Source organism: Anabrus simplex, chromosome 1 (assembly GCF_040414725.1).
Source record: "Anabrus simplex isolate iqAnaSimp1 chromosome 1, ASM4041472v1, whole genome shotgun sequence".
Taxonomy (NCBI): Eukaryota; Metazoa; Arthropoda; class Insecta; order Orthoptera; family Tettigoniidae; genus Anabrus; species Anabrus simplex.
In genome coordinates, this window is record NC_090265.1 from 1,515,226,617 (window position 1) to 1,515,248,183 (window position 21,567).

At 37.8% G+C, this 21,567-nt stretch overlaps 1 protein-coding gene across 3 annotated transcripts in view; it reads left to right on the forward strand.

The window, feature by feature from the left end:
* The window catches only part of jar (Myosin heavy chain 95F jaguar), a 562,711-nt gene that overhangs the window by 525,527 nt on the left and 15,617 nt on the right, over positions 1-21,567 (forward strand). For all 3 annotated transcript variants that reach the window (XM_067138002.2, XM_067138003.2, XM_067138005.2), the window contains one exon: positions 15,181-15,411. In XM_067138002.2, coding sequence (XP_066994103.2) covers positions 15,181-15,411 — 231 coding nt within the window. The remainder of the gene's footprint in view (positions 1-15,180; positions 15,412-21,567) is intronic.

Sequence of the window (21,567 nt, forward strand, 5' to 3'; positions counted from 1 at the left end):
AAAGTTCTGACCACTCCTTCTTGGTGTTGCATTTGCTCTGTCAGTGTTATCTTGGAAGAAAAAAAAAAGAATTCTGAATTTTGGGAGTTCCCTTTTCTGGCATTCCTTTCCTATGATTTAACATGTACTTACCACGATAACTCCTCTTGGGTATGGTCCATCATTAATGGTTTTTTTTTTTAATCTTCCGAAGTACGGCTTCGTGTATTATACCTTCCTCTGCGCTCCGCTCTGCTGAGTTTATTGCCTTGTGAGTCAGAACTTGTATTCTGGAGCGTCCTGCCTCCTACACAGAAAGTGTCTTTAACAATCCCTAGCTTACAAGTAACTATTCTCATTTTGGTTCCATATTGAAGATGACGTATTCACAAATATAATAATATTTATAGATCCACCTGTTCAATACAATACAATCCGCTATTTCATGTGGTTGAAATTTATACATAATGTACTTAAAAGTCATAGGTACATGTTTCACCCCTTTTATTGGCATCATCAGCCTATATCAATCTTAAAGTTATTGGATATGTAATCTTTTTAATCTTATAAACTATGGAATAAAATGTTGAACAATGATCTCTTAAAATGTTATACAATAACATCTAAAATGAGGAAAATGGACAGAAAGTTTGTTAAAAACACTGTATATTAACATTTCTGAAGACTATAATGTGGGTAATCTCAAATATGTGGGCGTTTAAAACCAAAATGGATCCTCTTCTTATACACCATTAGGACTATGACGGCCTTGAGTGTGAAAGCACAATCATCCAAGGGGGATGTTTGTTCCACTCCCATAACATGAGTTCAAGATAGTAAGACTAATGTCAAATATATTTAAAATTTAATATAATGTTGAGGTGTCAAAGCTAGCTGATGTCAATGGTTAGTTATGTTAGTACGGTAATCGATTGGATCCAAAATACTGTCAAGTGGGTATTGTTATATCTGTTCAAATGTTTATTCGAAGAAATGATCGAGTTTTACTCGTACGGTGCGCTAGTGCCCGACGTACTTAACACACACCATATGAGTAAAACTCGATCATTTCTTTCAATAAATATTTCAACAGGGATAACAATACCCAGTATTTTTAACAGTATTTTTAACAAACTTTCTGTGCATTGCCCTCATTTTAGATGTTTTTGTATAACATTTTATGAGATCATTGTTCAACATTTTATTCCATAGTTTATAAGATTAGAAAGAAACCTTATCCAATAACTTGACCATCTTTTGGATCCAATCGATTACCGTACTAACATAACTAAGCATTGACATCAGCTAGCTTTGACACCTCAACATTATATCATTAACAATGTCTCCTACAAGAAGTCCAGTCTTCTTTTCTATTACTTTCTGATAAATCAACCGTATATATTTTAACACACTTGATACATTCAGACTTCTATTTTAAATATATTTGACATTGGTCTTACTATCTTGAACTCATGTTATGGGAGTGGAAAAACATCCCCTGTGGATGATTGTGCTTTCACACTGAAGGCCATCATAGTCCTAATGGTGTATAAGAAGAGGATCCATTTTGGTTTTAAACGCTCACATATTTGAGATTAACCACATTATAGTCTTCAGGACTGTTAATATACAGTATTTTTAACAAACTTTCTGTGCATTGCCCTCATTTTAGATGTTTTTGTATAACATTTTATGAGATCATTGTTCAACATTTTATTCCATAGTTTATAAGATTAGAAAGAAACCTTATCCAATAACTTTAAGATTGATATAGGCTGATGATGCTAAAAAAAAAGGGGTGAAACATGTACCTATGACTTTTAAGTATTATGTATAAATTTTAACCACATGAAATAGTGGATTGTATTGTACTGAACAGGTGGATCTATAAATTTTATTATTATATTTGTGAATACGTCATCTTTAATACAGAACCATAATTAGAATAGTTACTTGTAATTTAGTAGCCAACCAGGCAAAGTTCAAATTAAACAGGTTTATCAATCTTAAGATCAAAATATGCAAGTTGTCTAAGGATATAGCATTTTTGAAGCAATGTTTAAAACTAAAATTGATTCTAAAATATTTGAAACCTACACAAAGAAAAAACTAAACCATTCCAAGTATGAACAAAATCCAAAACAAAGTCAATGAAATATGGTTAAGAAATGAATTTAGGTTACTATATAAAAAAAGAAATCCCAACTGAACTTACAACTATATAAAATTCATTTAACAGTGGCTCAGGTGTTGCCCCCATTAGAATGGAACTCTTTCCAACTACACGTAGACTACAAAATGATGGTTTTACTGGACAAGAAGCAGACTATATTAGATAAGAAATTAACATAGATAAACAAAAACCAAGTTCTTCTCATGTCAACACACCTACAATTGTTAATTTAACAAATGTGCAATTTTCTGAAATAGAAATGGAACTCCTGAATAAGGGTCCAAAGTATAACTGGCCTAGTGAGAAAAAGGACTTGGATATTATTACCACAGTGGCTGAGGTAGAGGCTAACATTTCTAAACTCCCATTTGAAGTACAAAATGACACTAGATTTGATATAAAAAAGACATTACCTACATTACTTGAAGAACTTAATGCTAAATTTGATTCTAATTACAAAACATTAATACGTAATTTTAGAACTAAAATAGAAGACAGTGACATCATAGTCACAAAAGCTGATAAAGGAGGATCTATAGTATTAATAGATAAGGACAGTTACATAAATGAAACAGAGGAATTTTTCAAGGATAAGATTTATACAATAGTTAGCAAAGATTCTATCGTAAGAATACAACGCAATTTAAAATCTATAATCAAGAACTCCACATTCCTTCTTACTGAACAGGAACAACAGAGACTTATCAACATGAACCCCAGCAATTCCAGTAGCCAGAGCCCTACCCAAGATCCACAAGAATAACATTCCTGTACGTCCGATTATTAATTGCCTATAAAGTCTCCAAATATATCCACGGTTTTGTAAAACAATATTATAAGTTTAATAATAAACATCCTTTAACCCTTTATAGGTTGCTGGTAAATATATTTACCACTTGGGTTTCCGTAGAAACTGTTCAGATGGTATGGTAATACCCTAAGTGGCTGTAACTATCTGCTTTCTAGTCTAGTAACGCTCTCTGGTAAGAATATTTACCACTTTTTCCGAAACTCGCCCTTCACGGCTATTTGAATCGTTCCACTTCGGGATGTGGTACATATGCTTACCAGAGAGCGCCACTTGAACTTCACTCGTGTAAGCATTGTGTTGACCATAAAATACAGCTCATTTTAAGCGAGATACTGGATTTCCCTGATTTATATAAGGGAGCAACATATAGTTTTGAATATTTTGATTATTTTGTGAACATAGATTGAATATTTTGTGGTTAACTTTGAAAGATTTTATCAAAATTATCATTGGCCTACACATAAAGTACCAAGAAAGGTGAAATAGTGTGCTCGTTTTGCATATTGATAACATACTCATTTTCAATGCAATTGGTAATATAAATATCAGAAAATAGACTTCAGAGCTTGTAGTTACATGTTTTACATATGCCCTTTCCTACAATATTCTGGCCAACATGTTATATTCACTAATAAGAAAACATGCAGCAAGAATGTAAGGTAATGGACGTACGTTTTATCAGTCACAAGATGTTTTCGCTTCCCAAATTATGAAAAATGGATTTATATCCAAACAACACTTCAAGTGTATTTTGGAAAAACATAAATTCAGTCCATCTGTATGGTATTCAGTTCCTCTTGAGTTCAGGGGCGTATATAGAAAATAATAATAATAATCTTCTTCTTCTTAATCTGTTTACCCTCCAGGGTCGGTTTTTCCCTCGGACTCAGCGAGGGATCCCACCTCTACCGCCTCAAGGGCAGTGTCCTGGAATAATAATAATAATAATAATAATAATAATAATAATAATAATAATAATAATAATAATAATAATAATAATAATAAAATAATAATAATAATAAATACATTTTCAAGGTAATTATGGATGTAAGAACAGACTGCCTCATGTAGTGGCTGACATCAGAGATTCCCACAGGGGAAGGGTTGACAAATCAGACATATATTGGGGGGATATATCACAAAATTCCCCTCACTCCCCTAGGCACTTGCCTGCCTGAATGCATATTTATGCTATTTTGTAAGATATTCTTATATGATCTTAGAAATTAATTTTGACGATGGCTTCTTTTGAATCATATAGTTTGTAAGGAGAACTATGTGCCTTAGTTCTATATCTGTGATATTGTTCCAGCAATGTCTTTCACGAACAAAGGTTTCTCAGAAGAGGCTATCATCAATTTCATCACAGACCCCATGACCCCATGTCCCTGTGCAATTTTCAGAGCCAGTGTGACATTTATAATTATATGTACTACTTGTCCCATGTTTTCCATCAGCATTTTGCACCTATTATTTGCAAAACACAGTGGAAAGTAGTCATGTAAGCAAAGTGGTAAATATATTTACCAGTGTACACTCAGTGGGGAAAAAATCCTAAATGGTCTCTGGTAAAAATACTTACCCGCCCATATTGCATAATCAAACAATGTATTGACTCAGATTTTGGTCAAAACCTAAACAGTAGACCCCAATGACATGGTTTTTTTTTTTTTTTTCTTTTTTGCTACTTGCTTTACGTCGCACCGACACAGATAGGTCTTATGGCGACGATGGGACGGGGAAGGGCTAGGAGTGGGAAGGAAGCGGCCGTGGCCTTAATTAAGGTACAGCCCCAGCATTTGCCTGGTGTGAAAATGGGAAACCACGGAAAATCATCTTCAGGGCTGCCGACAGTGGGGTTCGAACCTACTATCTCCCGAATACTGGATACTGGCCGCACTTAAGCGACTGCAGCTATCGAGCTCGGTGACATGGTATTTAATCAAATAAGTAATATATTTTGTTCCCTAGGGTTTTGCCCTATAAAGGGTTAAAGAATTCAATCAAATTTTGCGATATTTTAAGTAAATTTGACTTACAACCTAACCACATATTGTGTTTCTATGATGTCTTAAACATGTATCCAAATATACCTACCAAAGAAAAGGTCAAAATTACCTATGACAGTATTTCAAAACATAGCGGCCTGAGTAAGCTGGAGATTGATGAATTTATGAAGATCTTGAATTTTGTATTAAATAACAACTTTTTCTTCTTTAATGGAAAGATTTACCAGCAAACTGGCTTAGACATGGGTGACCCTTTATCCAACATCTTAGCTGACATTTACATGGATTCAATAGAGCGTACGAAAATCAAAACACAAATAAAAGGTATATGTTTATGGCTAAGATTCGTGGATGACACTTTTATAATTATTGACAAAAATGTTACTAACAGTGATGAAGTTTTAGAGAGTTTGAATAAAATTGACTATAATGTAAAATTCACTAAGGAAGACGAAGTTAAACAGTCCTTAAATTTTCTAGATATAACGATCACATGCGTCAATAATACTTTTGATTTTCAAATCTTTAGGAAACTCACACAATCTCCTATAACCATAAATAATTCCTCTTTACATCCCAATTCTCAAAAACAGGCATCATTCTATAGTTTAATACACAGAGCATTGAAAATCCCACTCTCCCCTCACAATTTAAAAATTGAATTAAACTATATAAGAAACTTGGCTAAACTTAATGGGTTCAAAGTTGAAATGATTAACCGGTTAATTAATAAAGTTAAATATAAATTAATCTCATTCTGGATAAACCTAAAAAAACTAGTTACGCCCCGTTTACTTACAATACCCCAGCCGTCCACCAGATCATGAACACACTGAAGAAATATGATATTAATATTGCCTTCAGAACAGTAAATACAAATCAAATTATATTTTCTAATCATAATGAAGTAAATTATAAAAACAGCCGTTTTTCGAGATCTGGTATTTACAGACTAACTTGCGCTCAGTGTGGATTTAGTTATGTTGGTCAAACTGGACAGAGCTTCTATACGAGATATATGGAGCATTACAATGCCTTCAAACATAACAAATATTCAGTGATGAGCTCACACATGAGTGAAACAGGACACTAGTTTACATCTATTGAAAAGGATCTCACTATTTTAAAATGTATAAGCAAAGGGAAACTTATGAATGAATTAGAAAGTCTTTACATCTTTTTAGACCAGGCCTATAACAAAGACCACACTCTTAATAATGCCACTGAGGCAAAAAAATCCTTTATATGAGCTAACTCCAAAGTTATTAGGTATTGTAAATTCGAAACATAACACAATCCCGCAAACCTTTAGAACTTTTTACTCTAAAGCTCCCACCACCTCGCCAAATGTTAGGCCCGCCCATCCTGCCCCTAACAGCCCTCTAACAACAACACCTGTGACCAAGGATCCGCCCACCCTTCCCACCCCTCCGCGTCCTTCACCGCCTCAGCCATATCGTTATAATACTGGTAGGAAGGTCAGTCAAGCTAGCGCTGCTGGAACAGTCCGATGTACTTAACATGCACCGTATAAGTAAGTACCGCCTTAGGCATTTTTCAAAAATCAGATCAAAAAATTAGATGTATGGCTTTTCAGGCGTTTGCTCTATTAACCAGCATTTCGTCTTAGGTCTGACACTAGACTCGTCAGAGTGGGATGTGTCAGACCCTACCCACTGATGCTGGGGTGTATGCAGATGAAATTTATCAGAAGCCTATTTATGAGGCACAGTCTGATAACTGCATACGTGAGATAAAACTCCACAATGGAATTAATGCCCGCCTAGCAATTCCAAATGGAAATTCTAAATTCCCATGGAGGGAATTAGATAATTTTCCACCAATAGAGCATATCAAAAATCAGATCAAAAAATTAGATGTATGGCTTTTCAGGCGTTTGCTCTATTAACCCTTCATCAGTGCTTTCTATATCAATATCAGTCTTCCCCAAATCCCAAGATCTAACATCACTCTGTTTTACATTAAGCATGGCCATTTATAATATTAACTCTAACCCATACATATACACCGTTCATTTCTTGTTAAAGTTGGTTGTAATGTAACACATTCACACATACTAGAACCCTTTAAAACACTCATGAAAAGTTCAAATATTTCCTCCCATATTGCACAACTCTTACAAATATGTATCATAATCTTAAATGGATTTACTAGCTGAATTGGCCATAGATAAACTGTTTCTTGTCACTATTTGAATTGTTGTTGCCATTTAAGCGTAGGCCCATTAAAAACTATATTGTCATCAAATTTAAATCTTGTTGATGTTAAAATGCTTTCTAGGATGCACTGATTTAATATTAACTCTGAGCCATATATATATATACACACTGTTCATTTCTTGTTAATATCTGTTGTAATGTAACACATTCACACATACTAGAACACTTAAAACACACGTGAGAAGTTCAAATATTCCTTCTATATTGTACAACTCTTACTTTAGATGGATTTACTAGCTGAGTCAGCCACAGATAAACTGTTTCTTGTCACTATTTGAATTGTTGTTGCCATTTAAGCATAGGCGCATTAAAAATCAACTATCTGGCTGGCGAGTGGGTAGGCTTCCTCCGCTTCAACGTTTCATACTAGAAGAACAAATTCAAGGACATAACAGGAGGTTTGTTCCACTCTGTTTAAAAATCCAGTCCAACAACAGTAAAGCATGACTTCATATGGCCTGATAGCAATAATACACAACTAAATCCTAATGTGTTTTATAATTTAATAATAAATCAGTGCTTCCTAAAAAGGATTTTAACATCAACAAGATACCATCTATTGTAAGCTTACCCACACAAATCACTATCTTCATGCAGATTCTCACCATCATCCAGCACAAAAACAAGGCATTCTCACGACACTCACCACGAGGGTGAGACAAATTTGTGAGCTATCAAATATCCAGGTAGAGGTGGACATACTCAAAGTCATGTTCAAGAGTAATGAGTCATGTTCAAGGGTAATGTTTACAGCGATTTGCAAATTCATAGAGCCCTGCATCCCAGAGAAATGACCAAGCAAAGTTCACAAAGGAAGAAGTGAAGGGAACTGCCTACCTGACTTACATTCACAACACCACAGATCGAATTGCCAAGGTCTTCCGCAAATACAATATAAAAACCATGTTTGGCACCATCACTAAAACTGTTCATTGTCTGGGTAAAACCAAGGACAAATTGTCCCCGCTTTTAGATCCGAGGTGTACGAGATTCCCTATATTTGCGGTCAGGTATACATTGGCCAAACGTGCCGGTCCATTGGGACTCATATCAAGGAACACGGACGAAATATTTGTCTCAACTAGCCGGACAAATCAGCAATAGCTGAGCACGCTCTATCGTCGGGTCATGATGTCGTGTTCCAAGATGCTCGAGCTCTTAACCACACTAGACACTACAGGTGCAGGATTATACGGGAAGCTGTGGAAATACGTAGAAATCCTAACAATTTCAACAGGGCACTGGCTATCAGTTAAGTAATACTTGGTTGCCAGCCATTAAGCATTTACCTATTGTTATTCACTATTATTCATTATTGTTATTTCGTTTCAGTATTTTCCAAATTCGTACATTCCTCATCGCCAGATGTTTCATTCCAGGCTTGTGTCAATGTCATACTTTCGTATGTGTGTACACCTGTTATGATATGTGACCCTCTCAGAGTGATTCTGATGGTTCCGTCAGCTTCCGCTTCGAACACTAGCGCTGTACCGCATCCGGTGAGCCATCTGGTGATGAATGAACATACCCCTTCCACTTCTATTATAACGTCTAAATTCAAACCTCATTGTTTGAAATGCCTTTCTCGTGAACAGTTGAGATTTCCTTCTGAAGACGCAGAGCTGAGTTCTCTGTGAAACATAAAGAATTTCACCTTTTCTTGACACGACACAAGCCCAAAAGCCTATATCATGTCAATTCAGTATGTTTTTTGGTATGTTAAAAACATAGAGGGGTAAATTCCCCTCTTCAGCTTGTAGTTTAAGATTCATTTTTTACTGCGCATAAATTATTCAACATTATATGTAGCTGAAGATGTCCCACATCAAGGAACGAAACATGTATTAACTCTTATATGTTTTAGTGATTTAATTTCACTGATTATATGTATTGAAAAGGTTGACTATTACATCTCCAAATCATTTGAATAGTTGACATCAGTTCGGAATCAAATTATGAAGTACAGTAGAGCCTTGATTTTCCAACCTAAACGGGACCTGGAGTACGCCGGATCACCGAAAATGTCGAATAATACAGAATAGCTTTGAAAATGAACTAAAACAAACAGGGAGACTATACTGTATTACTAAAACAATGGCATGTTTTATGGTACTCCATTTATTGAATTATCAGTTCAATTGTACAGGACATACAGTATTGAATGAAAACATTCCAAATGTCTTACGAAAAGAAACTTGTCAACAATATCTACTTGCCTGCTGATTCACGTTTTCTTGCTGTGAGGTCCTGCATTTGACGAAAAATCAACACCTTTGTTGCCCTTGCTTCTGGCTGTTGCTCAGTGTATGTTAATGCCATTTCCAATGCACTTGTCATCGTTTTCTCCTTTTGTTCTGCAATGCCTCATTCTTCTTCTTCATCATCCTCATTTTTATTTAGCATTCAGAAAATCAATAATATCAGTATCAGTTAGTTCAAACAGCTGATCTTGTGCACACCACTTACTCACATTTTGAGTCGTAGCTTCCTCACAGCCAGGAATGAAGTTCGGTAAGGGAACAATGGTTTCTGTGTCTTCTTGTACCACCTCCTCTCGATGTTCACCCTCACTCAACAATATGTTCCAAGACTTTGCTAATGTTGTTGTTTCAAGTTCTTCCCAAGATTGCGCTATCCAGTATGCCACGTCTTTCATGTTGATTCGTTTTAAGTTTTCTATCATGTCGTTGCCATTGTCCATTTCTTCTATCAGGGATGAAAAGAGTTTCCGCTGATATTTTCTCTTCAATGTTTCCAGCACACCTTGGTCCATTGGCTGGCATAATGATGTCATGTTAGGAGGGAGGAACATGACTTTTATGTCAGCACTTCTATGTTGCTCTTCATTTGGATGTGATGGAGCATTGTCTAGGAGAAGAAGAGCTTTTCTAGGGAGGTTGTTTGAAGCTGGACATTTTTCTACATCTAGAACAAACTGTGTAAATAACTAGTCTTTAAAAATGTCAGCAGACATCTTGGCAGCCTTCTGATTCATGTAGTGGACTGGAAGAGCATTAACAGAAATGTTTTTAAATGGCCCAGGCTTCCTTGCTTTACCAACCATAAGCAATTCTGATTTTTTAGTTCCCAGTAACATTACTACATGCAAGAACAGTAACTCTTTCCTTACTACACTTGTAGCCAGGTGCAGACGTCTCAGCTTGAGCTGCGAGAGTTTTTGATGGCAACATCTTGAAATTTAGCCCAGTCTCATCACAATTAAAAATTTGATCACCGGTTAATCTTCCAGCAAGAATTATGTCATGAAATTCCTTTTTAAATTTCACAACCTCATCGGATTTAGCTGACAGTTTTTCTCCACAGATATTAAGCTGCCTAATGCCGTACCGTTTTTTCCACCGATCAAGCCACCCAGCACTGGGAGTAAAATTAGGATCCCCTTCATTAAACTCCCTCTGGAAATACACTGCCTTTTCTTGCAGAATGGGGCCAGATATTGGCAGGCCCTTTTCCCGGTTTTGAGTGAACCAAAGAAATATACTTCATTTACTTTTTCGTACTCACATTTTTTCACTGTTTTTCTAATTTTCAGTGCATCACTTGTTGCTCTGGTAGAGCACCACTTTTCAATTTCTTCCGTCTTTCTTTTCCAGTCTCCTACTGTAACACACCCAACACCATAATCTGAAGCCACTTTTTGAAGAATTTAAGGGGAAACTCTGGGACACCGGGTGTCCCGGAATTTAGTCTCCACCAAAAGTTCAAATTAAGTCTATCAATGTCAGATAACACGGAATGTCGGATAAGCGAAGGTCGGTTGAGCAAGACTCTACTGTATATTTTATATAACAGAGCTAAAGTATCTCATACTGAAGATAAAAGAAGTATGAAAGCTGAACTATTGTTGAATATCAAAAATATAAAAATCATGGCAACTAAAGCTATCAATTCCTGGCATATATAGGGAGAAACAATGAAGTTGGTTCCTAGTTTCAACTACTTAGGCTCCAAGATCACTGCTGGCGGTGACTGCAGCAATGAAATTAAAAGACACTTGCTCCTTGGGAGAAAGGCAATGGCCAATCTCGACAGTGTTTTCAAGAGTAGAAACATAACTTTAAGAACAAAGATCCATATAGTAAGGCTATGGTCTTCCCAGTAGTGATTGATGGAAGTGAGACCTGGATAATAAGAAAGGCTGAATGTCGAAAATAGATGCTTTCAAACTATGGTGTCGGATAAAACTGCCCTGGGAAAATAAAAGTCCTTCAGCAGGTTAATTTGCACCCTCGCCTATTCAATTCACCAAGGATGAAACTGGAAAAATGGGGTGGGAAGTTCAGCCACTCTCTGCCTATAGTCCCGAGATGGTACTGTCTGACTATCATTCATCTTTTTGGTTTTGTAAAGGCCAACAATATGAGATGATGAAGAATACATAGAAAGCAGTATGTCTATGTCAGCAGGCTGCTGAAATAGAGTTATACCACAACAATATTTTGAAGCTTTCAGAATGATGAGAAAAATGTGTACCAAGAAATGGAGCTTATGTTGTAGATTGAATAAATGTTGATAGATTAAGATGGTATATTGTGATGTTTTCAACAACAACAACAACAACAACAACAACAACAACAACAACAACAACAACAACAACAACAACAACAATAATAATAATAATAATAATAATAATAATAATTTTAAAAATCTTGGTTCATGTTGTTCAAAAGTTTCAGTACAGCCTTTATAGTAAAATAGTAAAGAATATTTTGTTTCAACTCAGTTCATTAATAACTGTTAGGTCTTCAGTCTGATGAAACTAATTTTGAATAAATAAATATACAAATTATCTGAAAAAGAAAATATATGGTGAAAAGTGAAAAAAATAGTGAAGAGTCATATTTATACCAACCAAGTTGCACCTGGAGGAGAGAAAAAAGATGATGATGATCATATAGAGGATAATTTATAGTACTACTCACATACTATTGTCTTTAACGAGCAGCCCATCTAGCGATCAATGTCCACTTCACCTACAGAATGCATTGTTGCCATTTCTCCATATTCACTCGTGTGATCATGCAGTTGTTTGATATAGATATCGATTCCCATAGGGAACCTGAAATATTTGTCCTGAATGAGTAAATTCATAAATATCTATATCATCTGCATCAACTTTTGTAAAAGAGACTAAGGCTCTCATAGTGCATTGGCACTGGATGTGGCTCCAACTAGCCTAGACAATGGCCTTCGTTATATGCACTAGCTAGCTGGTAGGTGTGCTAGTTACCAACTGATGAGCCCAAATTGGCACACTGGGGTGAAATGCTGGCAACCAAGAATGAGTTAGCTGGAAAATTTATGATGTTCAATAACAGACCATTTATATTGGAATCATGCAGTTGTTTACCAGAAATCTGAATGGACATGGCAAACTACAAGCAACAGTTGTTCCAAACACTGCTATAAGCTCCTCAGTACCCCTGAAATATTTCAATGTTTACTCAACATAGGGTAGATATACAAACTTGTTGCATAACTGCTATTGGGAAAGGAGACAAATGAATGCATCTTATTGGTGCAGTGAGGAGTAACAGGTTCTGCCAGTCCAAGGACATTGTCACTTGCTGTCAACAAAGAACTACCAGTCATTTAAAAGGATGATGCACCTATAATAGAATAGTTTGTTATTTCATGCTACAGTATAATGTATATAAGTATATAGTATAAAAATGAGATATACACTGACTGACAGTGACAATGCAACACCAAGGAGGAGTGGTTCGAAAGGGATGAAAGTTGGGGAAAAAACAGAGACGGCACGGACGAATAATTGATGTTTATTTCAAACCGATATGCAGGTTACACAATGCGCACGGCATCGACTCAGTAGGATGTAGGACCACCGCGGGCGGCGATGCACGCAGAAACACGTCGAGGTACAGAGTCAATAAGAGTGCGGATGGTGTCCTGAGGGATGGTTCTCTATTCTCTGTCAACCATTTGCCACAGTTGGTCGTCCGTACGAGGCTGGGGCAGAGTTTGCAAACGGCGTCCAATGAGATCCCACACGTGTTCGATTGGTGAGAGATCCGGAGAGTACGCTGGCCACGGAAGCATCTGTACACCTCGTAGAGCCTGTTGGGAGATGCGAGCAGTGTGTGGGCGGGCATTATCCTGCTGAAACAGAGCATTGGGCAGCCCCTGAAGGTACGGGAGTGCCACCGGCCGCAGCACATGCTGCACGTAGCGGTGGGCATTTAACGTGCCTTGAATACGCACTAGAGGTGACGTGGAATCATACGCAATAGCGCCCCAAACCATGATGCCGCGTTGTCTAGCGGTAGGGCGCTCCACAGTTACTGCCGGATTTGACCTTTCTCCACGCCGACGCCACACTCGTCTGCGGTGACTATCACTGACAGAACAGAAGCGTGACTCATCGGAGAACACGACGTTCCGCCATTCCCTCATCCAAGTCGCTCTAGCCCGGCACCATGCCAGGCGTGCACGTCTATGCTGTGGAGTCAATGGTAGTCTTCTGAGCGGACGCCGGGAGTGCAGGCCTCCTTCAACCAATCGACGGGAAATTGTTCTGGTCGATATTGGAACAGCCAGGGTGTCTTGCACATGCTGAAGAATGGCGGTTGACGTGGCGTGCGGGGCTGCCACCGCTTGGCGGCGGATGCGCCGATCCTCGCGTGCTGACGTCACTCGGGCTGCGCCTGGACCCCTCGCACGTGCCACATGTCCCTGCGCCAACCATCTTCGCCACAGGCGCTGCACCGTGGACACATCCCTATGGGTATCGGCTGCTATTTGACGAAGCGACCAACCTGCCCTTCTCAGCCCGATCACCATACCCCTCGTAAAGTCGTCTGTCTGCTGGAAATGCCTCCGTTGACGGCGGCCTGGCATTCTTAGCTATACACGTGTCCTGTGGCACACGACAACACGTTCTACAATGACCGTCGGCTGAGAAATCACGGTACGAAGTGGGCCATTCGCCAACGCCGTGTCCCATTTATTGTTCGCTACGTGCGCAGCACAGCGGCGCATTTCACATCATGAGCATACCTCAGTGACGTCAGTCTACCCTGCAATTGGCATAAAGTTCTGACCACTCCTTCTTGGTGTTGCATTTGCTCTGTCAGTCAGTGTATATATATATATATATAGGTCAAGTCATAAGTCATGGCAACTATTAATTTTCTTGTGAACAGGGGACAACACGGAAAACCTAAGATATGCATTTGGACACATACGGTATGTACTTGCATTTGATGCCACTAGATGGTGTATGTAAACAACAGTGTGGGTCTAAGCATGCCCCCAAGTTCAGTGTGTGAGTGAGAGCGTCACAAAATAGAAGTCAACAAGCAGGAGCAACGATCGTATATTAAAATAGCAGTTCTCCGTGGCAGAAATGCACGCCAATGCCATGCAGAACTGCGAGAAGCATTAGGCGTGCATGCCATACCCTATAGAACAGTGGCAAGGTGGGTGGAGACGGTGGACAATGGAGACATTCAAACGGGGTAGAGTATCAACTGCCGATTTGCCTCGCCCAGGCCGTCCAGCGTCCATGGACAAAGATGTACGGAGTAGATTATTTCGAAGGTCTGTAACCAGTGGAGACATGTCGTTTGTACGTAGTCTTGTGTATTTGCTGTCTATACCATAATAAAACAGTGTTTACCAATGGCCTGTGTTCTGTCACTTTCCTACGAGAATCTCCTGAAGTCAGAATTTGTCTTCAGGCACTATGCATAAGTTCATGCCCTATATTTCCAAATGCATATCTTAGATTTTCCATGTTGTCTCCTGTTCACAAGAAAAAAAATAGTTGCCATGACTTATGACTCAGCCCTCGTATTACAAACTTAATCACCAAGTTGTGTTCATATTTTCTTATTGCTGCTTTAATCTAGTTCATACCAGGAAATTAGGATCTTTTATATATTTCAGACTAAATGGTTTATGCAGATGATATATCTTCTTTTGCAGCTTCAAAACCTGTACGATCCACTGTAAAGAGTCCAATAAAGTCTGACAGTCAGCGATACTTCCGCATCCCTTTCATTCGTCCTCCACCGGTAAGCAATGCTGGTCCAGAAGATGGAAATAATCGTACTGGGGGGCAGAAACGTGGATGGTGGTATGCTCATTTCGACGGTCAGTACGTGGCTCGTCAAATGGAACTTCACCCAGATAAACCAGCTATTCTTCTAGTAGCAGGTATGAATGATTCACAGACTTTCCTTCTTCCTTTTTTTTTTTTTAGTATAAGTTATTTTGTTCTTTATTGGCTCCAAAAATTTCTTAAGGATTCATTAATTCTTCCCATTCAGCTGTTTGTTTTGTTAGTTAAAGAATGTTTACTACTCATTTTCAGTAGCATAGCCATGGGAGAGGATGTGGAAATTCATTTTTTATCCAAAGGGAGCCATGTTGGAGCAAAAATAGTTCCTCTCCATTTTACTTATTTTACTTTACCTACCTATTACTCTGCATCCATTCACATTCCAGTTCAGCTCACTGTGCTCTATACCTAGGTACTATTCTTATCCAGGTCCCTAGTCTCCAAGTCTCTAAAATGGTTAGTTATAGTGTAAAATTTGAGTCAAGGCAAATCTGCAAAATAAACAGCAGCTAAGTGCCATTCGTGACTTAATCTCGATAGTTTTAATAATCACCGTCCAAGACTGACAACGATCATGATGCTAGGGGATGTGGTTCAAAAGGTATCGGCAATTGAAGTGCAATGCAGCATTTCCGCACCCAACTCGAGGAGGCGAACAGCACTACCAGTCGGGAGGAGAAACTACAGCGGCTGGAGGAGGAGTTCTGTGCATTTCAAGGGAAAATGTCCGGTGAACTGAAAGACATAAGAAACAATATTTAAAAAATAGAGGAAAAGTTGGATGAGCAAAGTGAACGGATGGACGAAGCAGAACAATATAGCCACCGAAACTGTCTGATTTTGCATGGTGCCCTGAAAGCACCAGGTGAAAACGTGTACACTAAAGTTGATCAATGATTAAAGAAAAACTGGATATAGAAGATTAATATGTCGTACATTGACCGTTGCCATTGCCTAGGTGTTCCGAAGCGAACAACGGCTGATGTGGTTGCCATGGGTAAACACCCGTTGATTATTAAGTTCCTGCAGTACCAAGATCATGACTGCATCTGGAGGGCTAAATGTCAGCTAAAAGACACACGTCTCCTCCTGACGGAATCGCTCACGGGGACCAGGAAAAATATCTTAAATTGTGCACACGATCATTTTGGTTTAAATTGTGTTTGAAGCCAGGATGGTTGCATCGTTGTGCTATGTGACACTGGAGGAAAACTGTTTATTTCTACAGTGGTTCAACTTGTTAGTCTAATGTAAAAACATGAGTGACCATTGATACGGGCTCACTACTGAGATGGCATTAACACATAATGTTGTAGCTTTAAGTAAATGTGTGTATGTGTAAGTGATTGTGCCCTGGAAGTACTTATGAAGAAAATAAGGTGAGTAAGCAGAATTATTTCCTAGACTATGGCTAGTCACAATACAAGTGTTGTTTCTACCGACTCCAGTGACCTTTATGTCAGTGACCAGGTCCCACCCCCACCCCAGTCGCCCCTCTCACCCTATCCTTCAACAATGTTAACAGGAGACATTCTCAGGGAAAGTCTTGCAAAGTATCTGCGAGCCCTACAGTCTTATCACCCTATGTGCTGTCGGTAATGACTCACATTGTCGAAATACAATCTCTCTTTCATAATAGTAATACCTTGCACTGCATACATGTAACTGAGACTTGGTTACAACCCTCACTAAACTCAGGTCTTGTTGAATTAAATAACATGATTTTACTTCGTCTAGACCATAAAAAACATATAGGAGGAGGGTGTGCTATTACTGTCGTAATGATATCAAGAGTAAAATAGTGTCTACTTTAGACCCGGCAATTTCCAATCGACCAGAATTTATGTTTGTAGAAGTTTCAGCTAACAATCAAAAAGTACTGATCGGAGTAGTTTATAAACCCGCAGATGTAAGACACATATCTGACCCTGAACTTTGCTTACCCAAGTTAAATCCACTGTACGAAAATATAATTGTACTTGTAGATTTTAGTACCGCTGACTGCAACAAACGACTCATTACATTTACAAAATATATTCTTTAGCTTACATCCTACCTCTAAATGCTACTACTCATGTACATACACTAAACTGGACGACTCACACTTTGATTGACTTGATCATAACTAACAATCTTCAGAAAGTTTTAAATTATGGACAGCTTGCAGTGCCAGGTATTTCTACCCATGATCTAATATGTCTGCTATTCATTTAAGATGTCAAAATATGAAACTTAATATATAACATGTAGGGATGTAAAAAAATCTGGACAAGGAAAGAATATGACACGAAGCATTTTATCTGCCGTGGAATGATATTTTACTCAGCGATGATACTGATGTCAAAATAAATAAATTATCTGGTTTGGTGTTAGATCTGTGTGACAGATTTGCTCCCAAAAAAGAGATCCGGGTAACTCTACCATCTTCTCCGTGGTTGACTAATGATATTAAATCAGAAATGGCAAAGCCTGACTCATGGTACAGAAGGTTTAAAAGAAACGGATAATGCTAATGACTTTGAAAATTACCACATTCTCCACAACAGGGTTAAACATTTAATCAAAAACAGTAAATATAAACACATATGTCAGGTATCAAAATGCAAGTACTCGACAGAAATATGGAAACAATTACGAATGATGGGCATAGGTCAAAAGTTATTGAAGCAGGCACCGAATGTATCCCTTGATGATTTAAATTTGCACTTTACGTCAGCGAAATACACTGTAACAGTAAATAATAATAATAATAATAAAAATAATTTTTCTTCTATGTCAATTCAAGATAAATTTGTGTTTAAAGAGGTTGGTATAAATGACGTAAAACGAGTTATTTATTCTCTCAGATCAAATACTGCTGGACACGATGACATACCTCTTCTTTTCTACAAATATATCATTGGCATCTTTCTGCCAATCATAACACATATTATCAACTACTGTTTGACCCAAGGAATTTTCCCTATGGTGTGGAAGGATGCCCTCATCATCCCAATCCTGAAAAAGGATGCACCAAGTATTCCTTCAGATTACCGACCAATTTCTATCCACCCCTGTGCAAAGTGCTGGAACGCCTAGTACACGAGCAAATCCTTACATAAATATGCTTTACTTGACTCTTACAAATCAGGCTTTAAGAAAAAACATAGTACTATGATGATTTGCAAATTTATTACCACACTAGAACTAATAATATACAACAAGCAATATGTAATGTAATGCTGACCTTGAGCTAATTAATGGCTATGCAATTAAAAACAACCTTAAATTAAACCCCCATAAAACGAAAGCCATTATCATTGGTACATCAAAGAATCTTCACATTTTAAAACAAAATTGCATTCCTCCCATAACTTTAAATAATACTGTTATACCTTATTGTGAATCAGTTTCTAATCTTGGAGTTATTATAATGAAAACTCTAAACTGGTCAGCGCAAGTTATGAATATCTGTAAAAAGGTGTATTGTGGCTTGCACCCCTTAAAACAGTTCTGAAATATGTTCCCTTGATCACTAAAAATTCAACTTGTTCAGTCATTATTATTTCCCATTTTCAACTACTGCGATGTAATTTTTACAGATATAACAAATGAATTAAGCCTGAAACTACAACGCACTCAAAATGCTTGCTTTAGAAATGCTATGGATTTATGATATGACGCTCGAGTTTCTCCCTACTATAAACAATTATTTTGGTTACGTCTAAACTACATTCAAATACTCCTGTATTTTATCACCTCGGTTCTTTAGATCTCCATGTTACTCGTTCAGTATCCCTCCTAGAAATACCTGTCCACCGAACAACAACATACCATCGATCATTTACTATCACTGCTTCGGGATGGTGGAATGTTCTCCCCAAAGACATCAAGGACGCTGCATCAAAAAGTATATTTAAAACTAATATTGCTGGAAGACTCCATATTTACAACAACAACAATAATGAAAATCGTGGGAAAACGAAAGCGAGAACTAAGCTACCATTTGTAGATAGTCCGATGAACAATGTACATGTATGAAGATAAATACCCTTCACTGTCTCTATATCAATTCGACTTACCGATTCTCATAATCGGCAGTTATCACATCACACAGATACTGTACCTTGTACTACTATGTTCACATATTTTAACACTTGTTGTAAAGATATATACACACGTCTGTCGATCCTCAACATAAATTATGGAAAGTCTGAGATAGCTTTCACCAACATATAATGCTAGGCCGCCACAAGTGCTACAATACTTAATGCGCAAGCACTCTCCACAATCAGCCACTTTCCATGAACATAACAAGACTACGCTCCACGAACGTTTGAAGTCCAGTCCATTGCAGCCATGTCACTCCAGTACCGTGTATCAGCACCACTTCCTTCCCGTACAGTGTGTCAGTTGTGGTTCATACAGTGTTACTGCTTGTAGTTGTAGTAGTTCTCGTTCCTTTACAATGTCCTCGGTTGCCGCCGTATGATCAACCTTTATAGACATCAACGTCCCCCTCCTCTCAGATGATACGTCTGGATTGGTGCTTGCCAGCCAATCATGAGTGAACCCTAGTCTTTCTCCCAAGTTATAAACAAACGCTCGGGTTTATTACATGAGTCAATGATCTTCCCTCGTACAATAACATCAACAAACACTGGGATGTCCGCATGAGTCATCAGAATTACCAGGTTCCAATATAGCAATGTTTTCCCACTCGTGCAAAACAAATTACTCATACCTACCTATGTGGATATCTTCCAGCTTACCAATATAAATGGCTAAATATACAAATGAAATACTGATAATAATAATGATAATAATAATAATAATAATAATAATAATAATAATAATAATAATAATAATAATAATAATAATAATAACACAATTCATCACGAACATCGGTGAATCTCCTTGTACGTTGCATCTGGAACAGGGAGAGATCAGGAAAACCAATAGGTTTAAGTACTTGGGAGAATGGTTGGAATCCAATCTCTCTGAAGGAACAGCTTTGTCAACTCGAGTTAACAGGCTTGAAATGGCCTACCAACTGACCAAGAATACGTATAATAAAAAGTGTCTCTCTCGTAATACTAAGATGAAGCACTACCAGACAGTCATCCGCCCTGAAGCCTTATATGCTTCAGAATGTCTAACATTCAACAGGAAGGGACTCATGGAAAAACTTGAAATCCAGGAAAGAAAGATAATGAGGAAGATACTGGGGCCAGTCAAGGAAGGGGACAGTTATAAAAGACGGCCTAACCAAGAGCTCTACAAGTACTGTGAAAGAATAACGAATGTAGCAAGGAAGAGACGCCTAGCATTCTATGGGCACGTCTACAGGATGCATCCTACCAGGTTGACCAACCGGATTCTCAGCTACTGGCAAAATAGGAAGACCAAGTCACCATGGTTGATGGAAGTGAATAAAGATCTACAGGAACTGGGAATAACAGAAGGAATCTTAAAGGATCGTACAGCACTCAGGAAGATGCTTAAACATAAGAAGTTCCAGGACAGATTATCAACAAAGAAGACTGGCGCCCTTTGGACAAAGGAGAGGAAGGAGCAACACAGCCTGAGGATGCGCAACTACTGGGCAAACATCAAAGCCCATTCCAAAATGCAATAGTTGAATGTCGTGGTCCTTAGCTGGCCTATACGAAACAAGAATAATAATAATAATAATAATAATAATAATAATAATAATAATAATAATAATAATAATAATAATAATAATAATAATAATTGAATACTGACAATAATATCTCTAACTTCTACATATAATTCAGGGGTGTGATATATGTACTATCACATAACGCCCGCTTGGTGAATCGATGATATCACATATTATGATTCACCATAAAACAGAACTTCATACATAACCTTATAATGACATAACTGAACACATAATTTACTGTAATAATGATATATACATTCCGTCTACTGCAGCATTGTATTCGCACACACGAAATACAATTTGTCCAAACAATAATAATAATAATAATATGGCTATATACACACAACTCTGATTGTTTCATATACCATTGAACACAATCCCTTCTTGCTACTGTACACATAACTCATAACTGATAATATATACATCCAAGGTGCAGATCCTATCTCTTATACCTGCGAAGGCTATAGATATTAAATGTCCCAAGGACCTTATTTACAGCGATTAGGAGCCTATAAGCACACTTGCCTATTCTACTGTCCACAGTATACGGACCCTGATATAAATGAAAAAACTATACATAAACTTA